Raw genomic sequence first — 13,797 nt, forward strand, 5'->3', positions numbered from 1 at the left:
CAGGTGAAAAGCCCTGGGGCAGCTGGACCCCAGTTCCCAACAGGGAGCGGGGCAAAAAGCCCCTGGCAGCTGGACCCTGGCTTCTGGCTGGGAGAAGCTGTGGATGGCTGCACTCCAGCTCCTGGTTGCAAACTGGGATGGGAGAAGCTGCGGGAGGCTGCATTCCAGGTTCCAGCTGCAAGCTGGGACGGGAGAAGCCACAGGCAGCTTGACTCCAGGTCCTGGCTGTGAGCCGGGACCGGAGAAGCCAGGATGGGAGTACAGGTAGTTGGACCCTGTCTCCCGGTGTAGGGGAAGAAGCCAGGGCAGCTGGTCCCCACTCCCCAGTGGCAAAAAGCCCCTGGCAGCTTCCCCCAGCTCCTGGAGGGGAACAGGGATGGGAAAAGCCCGGGGCTCCCGGCAGGAGCTCCCAACCACACTGCCCTCTTAGATCGGCAGAAGAGCTCCTGGTAAAGACACACTCCACCGACCCAAGGAGGGTAGTGTGGACGTCGACCTATGTTATGTCGGCTTATTTTCTGAGTGTAGACAAGGTCTTAGACTGAAAGTTCTTCAGGGCAGGGACTTTCTTTCTATATGTTTGTTCAGTGCCTAGTATAATGGGGCTCCAGTCTTTGCTGGAAACCTCTAGATACTACTGTAAAACAAATAATAATCCTTCATACAGGTTTACTGTAAGTGAACTCAATAACAAAGATTTCATTTCACTTTTATCAGGAAGGGGATTTACATGAAAGTGTACACAAACAGGACATTGCAACAAATCATTAAACAAAGAGGGCTGAGGGCTCATTTTTGCATTTAGAATTCACTATAAAACACATTACAAAAAACAATTGCTGCAAAACCTGACAAATGAGGGTTGATATTTCTGCTAGCTTAGATTAGTTCTCTGAACTATCCCACAATTCTAGATTCATACCACAATGAGCAACATATATTAGGTCAGTTGCTTATTTTGAAAATGATTTTCTAGGGTTTTGTTCAGATGGCAGTTTATTAAAGGCTAATTTCCAATCATTAACTTTAAAAAAAGGTTTGTGGTGGTGATGTTTTCTATCCTGCTGTTTTAGCTGAGCAACAGGGCGGGGCACAGCCCACATCCTCCCAAACCACATACCTTTGGAGGCCATGTGAAAATCTCTATGATGTTGATGTAACAAATAAGAGTGTCACATTCTTTATCTGCCTGTGCAAAGAGAACGTTGTTAATCTTAATATGAAAACAGCCCCTGTGCTGTCACCAAAGTTAGTCATTTGCTTTTAATGACTCAAATTGCGAGGTGAACACACACATACACACTTTACATAGATATACACACTCAGTCATATTATTTGGGTGTTTGTGCATGTATATCAACATCCATCCACTTTTAGGACAGAAATCTTTAGCATTTGGGAATGGTCAAAGTTCTTTAGGCTCTGGCAATAAAAGTGTAGCTATAGGATTGGAAGAAATGTACTGATCTCACTAACTGCATTTTGTGCTACACAAAATAGCTGTAATATGTTTACTCAGCCTGTTGCTGTGCTTTTGAAAACTGACAGAGGTAGGAAGGAAAGGTGCTAGCTGCATTGATCTACATGCACATAAAAAAAGGCAAGTTATCAAGTAAGGGTTAAAGATTCCCACCCTCTTTTGCACATATTGCAGTTTATTAAAGGCTATTTTCCAATCATTTGTATTAAACACACCTATGAACCTGAGTTTATAATCAAGGCAGTAATTGACCAGCAGTTGTCCCCGCTGCTATCACCATATTAGTGAGTATTTAACAATGTCCATCCACAAGTTCTGTGCTGCTGATGCTATCAGGGACAGCCCATGCTACCAACATTCACATGTCTGTAAACATACAATACAAGACATTTTCTGATCAATAGATGAGACCCCTGCTCTTCCTACAAAAGATATCCCCTCTCTGTCTCCTCCTCCATGTGTTGTCACTCGTCCCACCTCCAATGTCACCAGCCTGGCTGTGAGCTCTGTCTCTTCATAACACATATACCTGGAGAGACAGGTAATTTTGTGTATATATATATATGTGTGTGTGTGTGTGGAAGTGTTGTCAGGAGCATGGGCTCGTCACATGTCAGTACTTGGGCTGCTCTCATAGACAACTATTGCACACGCAAAGTGTCACTTTGTTAGCAGCAGACAAAGCTTCTAACTCATCACCAGTGGGCATATTATAACTATTCAGGAAGAATAGTTAGATACACTATCCCATCTGCCACCAAACAGATCCTCCAATAGCTACACTGCCAACACTCAAGGGAATGTTTGACTTAATAAATATATCTTGAATATGCTCTAAAAGCAGCCAAACCAGCGCTCTGATGAACCAGAGAAGATAATTCCACAACTGACAATGCTCGGACACCAGGCCCCAAAAATTCAAACCACAGGACTGACACTAAGAAAACCATAGCTGAAATCAGCTGTTGCAACAGGAAACAAGAAAAACCAGTCTCTCTAAACAGAGGCCTCATGGTTTAATAATTATGATTATTGTTAAAGTGCTGTTCTTTTGGAATGCAATGTCAGCGATTCTTTGAATAATCACAGAGCATGCACCAACTGAGGTGCAGAATATCTGGAGCCTATTCCCAGCTCTTCCATGTATTTGTTATGTGACCATGGGCAAGTCACTTAATATTTTTTGTGTCTCAGTTTTCCCATCTATAAAATAGAGATAATATGATTTACTCACCTCGGAATGAAAAGTGCTACTTAAAGTCCTAAGTATTATTATTATCATCAGTTAGCTTAAAATTTTACTTCAAAGTGTAAGGCCATATTTTCAAATGCAGTTACTTAAGACACATCCCCCCCCAAATTTTGTGCCTAGAGTCACTTTACTAACAAATTATCTGATTGCAAAAATTTCAGGGATTTACAGATGCAAGTTAGCTGTCTGCTTTTAGGACTGTGACCTTAATATCCTGCTCTATTCAGATTAAGAATAGTGTATCAAAAAGTACACTCGCTGTATCTCTGAAATAGTTGCAAACAAATTAGTACCTCACAGCAGCTTAGCAAATCAGATAACAGCCACAGCAAAAAATGCTATGTTCTCAGGCAGAATACCTCATAAAGAAATTAAAACCTGTCTTAAATTAAAAATATTGGGCCAGATCCTCCTCTAGTGTAAATCTGCATAGCAACATGACCTGTTATGATGGGATGTATAAACCCTACACTGGAAATAAAGAGGTTAAGAGGCAGGTCTGGGCCCAGGAGAGACTTATCTTGGGAGCTCCTGAGTAAGGGTACAGAGTCCTGGCTGCAGGGGAAAAGGTCTGCAAGCAGCAGCTACCCCAGGCCCTAGAGGAGGGACTAGCCTTTCCCTAGCAATAGGGCATCCTTCACTCTAATTTCTGGTGGATCATCTGAGAGACTTTTGATTTCACCCTGCTTTGGGAAAGTTAGTGGTAGGAAGTGGCTGAGGGAGGCAGCCCTAAAGCACTCCAGGGTGTTTGCTATTACTGCCTCTCATGGTGCTCTTGGTCAGAGCCCAGCAGAGAGGCAGGGCCCAGGCTCCCCTACCAACCACCCTCTCATGAAGGGAGCACAAACCCCTTTTTCCATCCTCCCTGCAGATAAGGGGGAGATAGAGACACTGTAAGTCCTAAGGCAAGGACATGCAACCTTCAGGAACCTGGAGGTAGGCTGCAGATGCTTTTTTTTGGTGGGGATGTTGGACTACATATATTTTATTGGGCTCCATCACCCTGTAAGGGGGAGGACTCGACTGGTGAACCGGCTGAAGGGCCTAGTTGCTATCTACCAAACAGGGCACTGCCACAGAGAAGGTGTGATTGCTGGTAAGGGATGCTGAAGATCGATGGGGGAGAGCTGGGAGCCAGTGACCTAACCAGTGGGTGGCACCACTGGTAAGCCCAGACTCCTCACATCTGTTCTATTATGAATTAACCAGCAATCAATTTAGTTTTACAGAATTAGCATATTATCGGATACTGTCTCACATTTTAAAACAGTAGGGATTGTTATGAGGCTGGGAGGATGGGGTTAGATTGCATTTACCCTATATTATCCGAGACTACAGATATAAGAAGCTAGAGTACAAAATCCATAGAGGGACTGTAATGGGGCACTCAAGCTTCCCTGCAAGGCAGGAAGAGATTAATGGGCTACTGCAGGTCCAATTAGCCAAAACTGGGAAACCTGAAGCAGGAGCTAGACTTTCAGGGAGGGGCTAAACAAACAAACAAACAAACAAACAAAAAGAGAGAGCCCAGCTCAGTTGGGGAGGACAGGCAGAGAGAGTGTGTGTGCAGATATGGGACTCCCATGGTAGGAGAGAAGGCTGGCCAGGGACTGTGGGAGACCGGTGCTTAGCAAATCTCCTAGAGGAATGGGAAGAAGCTATGTTTTGGACTTTGAGTGCCCTAGGAGCAATAGAACTATAAATGACTTAGCTGGAGAGCTAAATCTCTGCAACCCAAAAGTTGCTGGAGGCTAAGTGGAGTAGAAGATGACCAGCTGAGAAACTGAGACCTTGAGTGGCTGCTGCACTGAACTGTACAAAGTCAAAAACTATAATGGTGACAAAGAATACAGAAAACAAAAAGTAATTCAGTTCGATATATAAAGTGAGCTAGGTGCATATTTTTCACTTTTAAAAAGAGCTCATTGGCCATTTGGTTGTTGAGAAATTACAGCTATAATTTTATGTGCTAAAAATGTCAAATAAGTATTATTGTAAGGGGGAATTTCAGCACTATAAGAATGTGAATATTTTATCTTTCTTGGGTCTATGAAATGCAGATTTCATGCCTTCACTGGAGTACACTCCATGGATCAGAGAGGCTGTTTTCCTTTTCTAATATTTTTAAATTTTATTTTTAATATTATATTTATTTATATATAAAATACAAATCTCTAGAGGATATAAAATGAGAAAATTAAAATCTCTCAGAAACTTGCAAAATACTGTGGGTAGATTTACCACATCCCAGTGATACACAGTCTAAAGAACTATTCAGCTGCAGGTGTGAGGTCTATGTAAAAGCATTATACTAAGAGGGAGAAAGTTCCAATGAGAACAAAAGGGAAGGATCCACACTGAGCAGACCTGAAAAAGAAGGAAACACAAAGATAATGCAGCATTACATGTGTCTGTGTTGAATGTAGGACAACCAGATATACAGAAAAAGAAACTGGATCTAACACAGGAAAAGGAATCGGGATAGGTTTGATACACCCAGCAGGCATGCATGGGACAATGAGAAAACGGTGCCTATTCCTAGTGGATTTGACTATGTGCAGGACAGTACTGGTTCAGAGACAAGGTGTTAGAAAGGACAAGGTGTTAACATGATAAGTCTGATGGGAAGGTGACCCTGAGGTCCACATAAACCTAACCAGCCTTTCTGCAATTTCACTGGCTGAACGAGCTGGTCAAGGGGTTCTTCAGGTAGCTTCATCTGTGGAGTTTGAAATTGCGACAAAACACAAGTTTTGGTTTGGTTTGTTTGTTTTTTGTAAAAGCAACAGGGAGAATGAGGCTGGCCCTTGTCCATATGTATTATCTTACAGTCTTTAATTCCATTAGCACATACTGTTTCTCAAATAATATCATACAATTTATTCTACAAACTTAGATACTTAGAACCTTCCAATACTTCTTTCATTTTTATTTACTGTTTATATTATATTGTTAACAGTCCAATATATCTTTACCAACAAATTTGTTACATAACTTATCTCCTCTCTAAAATATTCTAATAATTTTGTTAGCAACAAAGTATTGTATATTGTCTTTTCAAACTGCTGCTGTCTTCTTTAGGTATGATTCAGGGACATAGGCAGATAACTAAGAAGAATTTGTAGCTGTTACTTTAGGTGGACTTCAAATATCAGAAAAATGTCACTATTACCGTGTTGCTTACTTAGGGCTTAGTTATACCTTGTAAGCACCTGGAACTCCCACGTGTGCTGGGTGAGTATGCTTAGTGCACCTTCTCTTAAGGCGATGCAGTGTGCTTCCTTCTCCACATCTGATCAGCTCTGGTGGCTGAGAAAGATTGGGAAGGGGTAAATCAACGTAACGAGACAAGGTCATTTTGCTACGAAGTTTAAAATCTAAGGGCCCAATGCTGCAATTGCATCCATGCAAGTGTCTCTTACCTCTGCGTAAAGGCCCACTGAAAGCTTGATACCTGGGAAACTACTACAGCAACGTATAAAAAATTCAATTTGCAAATACCTGGAGGATGAAGGGGTGATCACTAGCAGCCAGCATGGCTTTACAACAACAAATCATGCCAAACCAGCTTGATTTCTTTCTTTGACAGAGTAATTGGTTAGGTGGATGGAGGAATGCAGTGGGCATAATATACCTGAACTTTAGCAAGATTGTTGACAGTCACACATGACATTTTCATAAGTAAGCTGGAGAAATGCAGGCTCAGTAGAACTGCCATTAAGTGGATACATACTTGGTTAAACAACTACAAACAAAGAGTAACTATTAATGGAATGATGTCAGATTGGAAAGAGGCCTCAAGTGGAAGTCCACAGAGATCTGTTCTGAGTCCGGTGTTATTTAACATCTTTCTTAATGACCTGGATGTAAATATAGAGAGCACACTGATCAAATTTGCAGATGACACAAAGTTAGGAGGGTTGCAAACACTTTGGAGGATAGAACTAAAATTCAAATGGAATTTAATAAATTGGAGAACAAGGCTATTGACAACAAAATTAAATTCAATAAAGACAAATGTACCCCTCGGAAAGAAAAAACAAATGCACAAATACAGAATGGGGGATAACTGGTGTGGCAGCAGCACTTCTGAGAAGGATCTGGGAGTTGTGGTAGATCACAACCGCAAAATGAGTCAACAATGTGATGCTGTGGCAAAAAAAGCAAATGCAATTTTGGATTGCATTAACAGAGGCATAGCGTGCAAGTCACGGGAAGTAATAGTACCACTCTACTCGATGCTGGTTAAGCCTCAGCTGGAGTACTGTATGCAATTTTGGTCACTGCTGTATAGAAAGGATGTAGAGAAACTGGAAAGGATTCAGAGGCGAGGGACAAAGATGATTAAAGGGATGGAATGCAAGCCATGTGAGCAAAGGCTGAAGGAATTGGATATGTTTAGTTTGGAAAAGAGGTGATGATTAAGGAGGGACATGATAGTGGTCTTCAAATACTTGAAAGGCTGCCATAAAAAAACTGACGGAGAAAAATTGTTCTCTCTTGCCACAGAGGGCAAGACAAGAGGCAGTGGGTTCAAACTACAGCATAGCAGTTTAGATTAAATCTCGGGTAAAACTTCCTAATTGTAAGAACAGTAGGACAATGGAACAAACTGCCTAGGGAAGTTGTGGAACCTCCTTCAAGTTTTCAAAAAGAGGCTGAATAGCCATCTGTCTTGGATGGTTTAGACACAACAAATCCAGCATCTTGGTTGGGAGTTAGACTAGATGACCCTTCTAACCCTATGATTTTATGAAGTCAATGGGGCTCTGCACAGGCTCAGTCAGGGGTCTCCCTGCATGGATCCAAATGTAGTACCAGATTCTAACTAACTAGACACAAACACAAATCATCAAATCTGTCAAATCTCTGGTTACATCTAAATTTTAAATTTAGCATATGCCTTTAGCACAAATCCAGCAACATTGCTATTGGAGGGAAATTATTACCTAAAAATCTTCCTTTTGTAGGAACCCTTTAATACCATGAATTCACATGCATATGAAAAACTCTAGTCAGTGTGTGTGGTCTCTCTTTCTCTCTCTCTTTTTAACTTAGTGTTGCAGCTATGCCACAAGTAATCTACCACCTTAATTTAGTCATTAATCTTTGAGATAATGAGCCCCCACCAAAATCCTCAGGGTACAGTATTATATAACACAACACGATACACTCTCCTCTTCAAAACAACAACAAAACAACGAATAAGGAGATCCAATTTATAAAAGGGAAATAACAGGATTTAAGGGAAAGGAAATAAACATGGCTACACTCAAGAAAGGTATTGTATTCTCTACAGTGTATACAGAAGATAGCTATACTTCTTGATATTACAAGTTACCACCGGCTCAGGGTCCTATCGGTGCAACTGAGATACGTCAGCTACAACACTGTTCTAATATGGACAAAGGATAGACTTTCAACATCAGCAGTGAAGGGATGAAGAAAAGGCTGACCATGCTTGGATCTATTGACCTTTTGAGGTATTGTAGGGGAAAAAGAGAACTTTGCACCTCTCAGTATTTTTGTCCAAATAGGACAATCATTCTCAAGCAGAACTCAACATTAAAGGGAATCTCAGTTAAGCTCCAGTTTGACATCCCTTTGAAATAATGCCATCTACAGAATTTTAAATATTTTCATTGATAACTGCAAGAAAGTAATAACACTTAGCCCAGTCTTGAAAAATGGCCATGAGGACTTATCAGCCCAGGTACTAAAATCTATTAATTATTCCTTTACAGTGATGGGTGACAATTAAATAACTTGATGATAATTTAATCTTGCATTCAAAGACGTTATTTGCCCCAGGCAGGTGGAATTTTGCAAGGCTAACGTTTATTTATTTGGATTTAAATTTAAACTAAACTTTAAGGATGGGATTTTCAAAAGCACTCAACTTTGGCCTAACTGTGTACCCACTGAAGCCAACAGTGAAACTCCCATTAGCCAAACTTTCTGATCCCACTGAAGTTAGCTCTGAGAGCTTTTGAAAATCCCACCCTAAATGATTAATCCTCACAACTCCCTAGGAGGAAGGTAAATATTATCATTCCCACATCAATAAGTGTCTTTCTGTAGAGAAAAAAAATTCTCATCCCTCTGTGGAAATCCATTACAGTCTTTTCTACCCCAAAGTAGGTTACTGTAAAAACACCAGTAATGATAACAACTTCAACCTTTCCATTACTAATAGACTGGATGATGATGATTTCATTGAAATGGCCAGTCCTTGAAATGTGGAGCCTTCCATTTCAACTACACACTTAATAAAATGAAGAATTTTAAAACCAAAGGGCCAATGTTTCAAATATGAACTATTTAAATAAAGAAATACACCCAGCTGTAATTATTAATAAAAAAGCAGATGACCTGAACCAATGCTTAGTTTAATCAGAAAAAGTAAATATAAAACTCAGAAAAGACACAGAATTCACTAGTTCAAGGCATGGCTAGTATTTTTCCCCTAGAAAACGAAGAATTTTGCTGGAGTTGACAACTTGACCAAATCCTGTATTAAACTGACATTAACATTGACATTTTAGCCTCTAAAGACAGACTATCCTGATTCAGGTGAATCATCAAAGAGAAGCATGTTAACTCAGAGATTTTTGTGTCAACCAAAATGTTGTAATATGTCAGATAAAGATATGCAGCAAATGCTTAATCTTCAACTGAAAACTTGGTAGTTAAAACCATGCAAGTAAATTATTTATCATATTTCTCATGGACCACTGTATTTAAATCTCCATGACAGTTAATGTTTGCATATCACTTCAATATCACATGGTCATGGTCAGGGCTTCCAGAGTTCTGCATCCTTTAAGACAGAAATGTGATGATAAGAGTTCCTAGGATTCTGAGGTCCTTGACTAGACCAAATTACAGAATTATCTGGGGATGCATGAAAATTTAATTGAGATGAGATCAAATTTTAATACATTTAAATGATGTAGCTGGAAAAAAAAATTAAGCCCAGCAAAGTGCAAAATGGGACAAGACTCCACAAGAAGCAGTAATTCAGAAATGGATATAGGATAATAAACTGGAGAGGAGCTCATAAGGTGATACACTCCAAAACAAGCAATCAAGATTCTGGCATGTATATAAAGGGGTATCTGTGTAAGAACGAAAAATAGTGTAGTTATCCTGCTGTCACTGAGGTCAATGATGAAGCTCCCAGTGACTTCACTGGATGCAGGATCTGATCCTTGAAAAATTCAATCATCATCTCATTAAAAATAGGATGTCATTAGATTAGAAATTTCCAGAGAAAAACAAAATAAAGAAAGGAGAATAAGACAGATCCTAGGATAGGTCCCACACGCACGCTCACAGACACAGCTTAAATAAAATGAAAAGCAAAAGAGAAATGATAGCTATCAACAGAAAGGGGTAACAATATAAAAGAAGGGGAGAATTTATTTACAGCTGTTTAAATAGCTTAACTGGGCACAATCAACAGAAGCTATGATAAACTAAACATTGGTCAGAAATCAGAAAACACTTCTTGAAGGCAAGGTCAGTTAAGCTACAGAATAATCTGGTGAAGGACAAAGTCCCTAGAGTTCTTTAAGAATATGTTAGGGCAGTATTATCAACCTTTTCAGGTTAGCAATCCCTTATTCACAACCTCCTTACATTTTTTTTACTCTTATGTAAATGTATCAGTGGTAACAATGATAAGCGTTATTTGTGTGTATTTCAAGAGGTTGACCAGAGAATACTTGACCTTGCAGGGTATGGTTGTATGAGCAATGGAGGAGCAAGATTTTCTTTGCTTTACATTGTAATAAAATTTTTAATGCCTCAAAAACCTCGATTGCCTCGGCGACACCTCTGGGGATCATGACCCAATGATTGAGAAACACTGGGTTAGACAATGGACTACATGAGCCAGGATGTCTTTTTTCATCCCTGTTATCCAACTTTGATATTTAGGAATTTTCCATGGAATTGTAAATGAGGTCTACAACTACTGCTTGAAAACATCATCATCACCGGAGAACGTCATAATAATACCGCATACATTAGGGGCAAAATCCTCCTCTTAAATCCATGACAAATCTTGATGTCAATTTTCTAATCTTTCTAGATACTGAAAACTCCTATTTAATGTCAATGAGGGATTGATGCATGCAGAATAACACAGTTGAGAATTATCATCAGAATCTGAGAGAAGAATTTTCTCCTTAGCTTTGCAACTCCTTCAAGGGGATGTTTTAAAAGTTAATTAACAAAACCCCCACAGCTCAATTTCTGTTCTTCATCCACCCAACTTGCTTGAGTTGACCTTTTCTAAATCACAGACAACAAAGATCCACTAACTACTGCTCTGTGTAAGGAGAAATAGCAGCTTACAATTAAAAAAAAAATCAAAGGGAAGTTAAACTAGATGGCATGGCTTTGAACTTATACGAACTGGTGCCTACCACAAAATGTACTGTAATGACCTGTCTCCTGGTAAGCTATAGAATATAGACAAATTCAAAAAATCATTCATAACAGCATTTACTTCTTCAGGAGCACCACATGACAATATGTTATTTACAAGCAACATTTTTTAGCTTCCCAAATGGATAATATTGACTAGGGCTGGGATATTTAAAGGTGCACAAGAGAGTTGCGGAGCCAAGTTGCATAGAAAGCCAATGGGATTTGGACACCTAACTTTCTTGGGTTCCTTTGAAAATCCCAGCATACCACAATCTTATGGGATTCCTGAATGTTCAAATATGTTATAGTCTCTCCTGAAAACTGTGATTTTTCACAGTCATCCCACCTTTCTCATATAGGTCCTCCATGGCTCTCCAGGTTTCAGCTCGGACCTCACGATTACTTTTACCAGGAACTTGTGCATCGGGCCAGTGTACCAAATAAAGATCTAAAAGGGAAACACAACCAATTTATTTGTATTTATATAAAAAAAGACCCGTCAGTGATGCAGCAGAGTAGTTTAATGGCATTCTTTATCCCTTAACCATACCAAACCACTCCTAATCGAGCTATATCAAAAAGCTTGTGACTATTACTAAGTGACCAGTAAGTATATGTCCTTTCTTGATTTAATAAACAAAACCCTTTACACTTCAGGCCCCAATCCTGCAAACATTTAATTAATTATTATTATTTGTATTTCAGCAGCATCTAGGAGCCCCAGTCATGGATCTTACATACATATATGCATGGTGCTAAACTTTGAACAGGAGTTTGCAGCAGATCAGGTATATAGAATCTATAGCCCAGCTCTTTCACCAAAAATGACACATTTCCAATATAGTTTAGAAAGGAATACTTTATGGCCAAAATTTTTAAGTCTGGTTGCCTAAAGTCTCACTGATGAATCTGTATTTAAGAACCTAACTAGAAACGCCCTCAATTTCAAAGGTGAGGAGCAAACCCAGCTCCCTTTGAAATCAATGAGCATTCGCATCTTTAGCATTTTTGTAAATGGAATTTGGAGTTGCTCAGTACCTTTGAAAATCAAGGCATTTTCATTTTAGATTCTTAAATATGGATTCAGGAGTCTAATGTCAGGCACCCAAATGTCAAAAGGTTGGCTACTGCCTTGTGCTTCTAGTCCAGTGATACCCAGACTGCGGCTCATGAGCTGCAAGTGGCCCTTTAATGTGTCTCCTTCAGCTTGTGATTTAATTATTAATCAATCTAAATGATTAATCAATCAGGATGCTTTTACTATGTTATTAACTAATTAAGGTATCAACTTGCACTAAGTTATGAACTTATTTGCGGTAAAAGATTTTTATATGAATATACGTTTTAATATATTATATATAAACTAAATATTTCCCCAGTTATCCATAAATATGAATAGTACTATAGTAAATGAAACAATGAATTAACACTACTGTGGTTCTTTTGGTTAATGTTGATTTCTAATTTGGCTCATGAACCACTGAGGTCTGAGAATCACTGTTCTAGTTTACAACACAAACAGGAAAAGGAGAGAAGTGATTGGCTGAGGTGTGCATCACTCATAACCACAGATATTCTTTGTGTTTAAAACAGCTGTCTCTTTCTGATAGTTGCTATCTCACGTTGATGAAGGAATGAGAAATTGTAACTCTTCATAGAAGAAGTATTTTTCAGAATACACCAGAACAACCACTTACAATAACTGTTTGTGGCAACAGGACTCCTCTGTCCTTTTTAAAAAAAAAAATCTCCTAAAACTTCAACCAAAGTGCTGCGGACAGGTGGCACATTGGGTTGGTGCACTAGCCTTTCATTTCTAGACAAGATTATTCAAACCTTGATTTAAGTGGACAAATAAAAATAAGTTTGGTGTTTTCATCCTGGTCTCCATTTGTGTACGATATAGAAAAATTATCAAAATACGTGTCTGCTTCTGATAGGTATATGACTAGAATAGCATAGACTTTTGCATATTAGGACTAAGGTGCATTGGCAGAAGTATGTAGGGAAGGCTGCATAAAAAACCATGAGCCAATACATCAAATTCCTACTGAGTTGAGTAGTCCAATAGGCTTTCAAATAAGACTGCTCATCTGAGTAAGGACCACTCATATATGTAAGGATTTGCAGAACTAAGATCATTCAAGGACAACGCTATTAGTTCTTTGTTCTTATATGCATGTACAGCCAAATTTGGAAAAGTTATTTAAGAACTATAAATAAAATCTTTAATTTAAACATACAAGACAATTGCCACAACTGAATACGGACAAGTTACTAGTACAGTTAAGAAGCTGATGTTATCTGAAAAAAAGGGAAATTACACATCTTTAATTGTTGCTGTTATGTTCTCCAGAATAATCAGGACTGCTTAGCAATGTCAAAACAACTTATGCAGGGAAAGCTCAATATAAGCACTAACTGCAATGGTATTCTTGCAAAAGCCTGAATATCCAGCTATGCACCAGTCAGTAAATGTTCATGGAAATAGCTACTCTGCAGATTTCCACATACAAAGATGCTTTGTACTTTGCCCGAGAAATTGCAACACCCTGAGAAGAATGACTTTTAACAGCTTTGAGAACTGTAAGACCTCTGGCCTTGTAAATCTCAGAAATGCAGCACATTT

General features: G+C 39.2%; 1 protein-coding gene across 4 annotated transcripts in view; it reads right to left on the minus strand.

The window, feature by feature from the left end:
* The window catches only part of LOC137146829 (uncharacterized oxidoreductase ZK1290.5-like), a 64,335-nt gene that overhangs the window by 25,445 nt on the left and 25,093 nt on the right, over positions 1-13,797 (minus strand). For all 4 annotated transcript variants that reach the window (XM_067538364.1, XM_067538362.1, XM_067538363.1 and 1 more), the window contains one exon: positions 11,515-11,616. In XM_067538364.1, coding sequence (XP_067394465.1) covers positions 11,515-11,616 — 102 coding nt within the window. The remainder of the gene's footprint in view (positions 1-11,514; positions 11,617-13,797) is intronic.

Source organism: Emydura macquarii, unplaced genomic scaffold (genome assembly GCF_026122565.2).
Source record: "Emydura macquarii macquarii isolate MOO-44397 ecotype Brisbane River unplaced genomic scaffold, CSIRO-AGI_Emac_v2 contig_480, whole genome shotgun sequence".
In the NCBI taxonomy this organism is placed as follows: domain Eukaryota; kingdom Metazoa; phylum Chordata; order Testudines; family Chelidae; genus Emydura; species Emydura macquarii.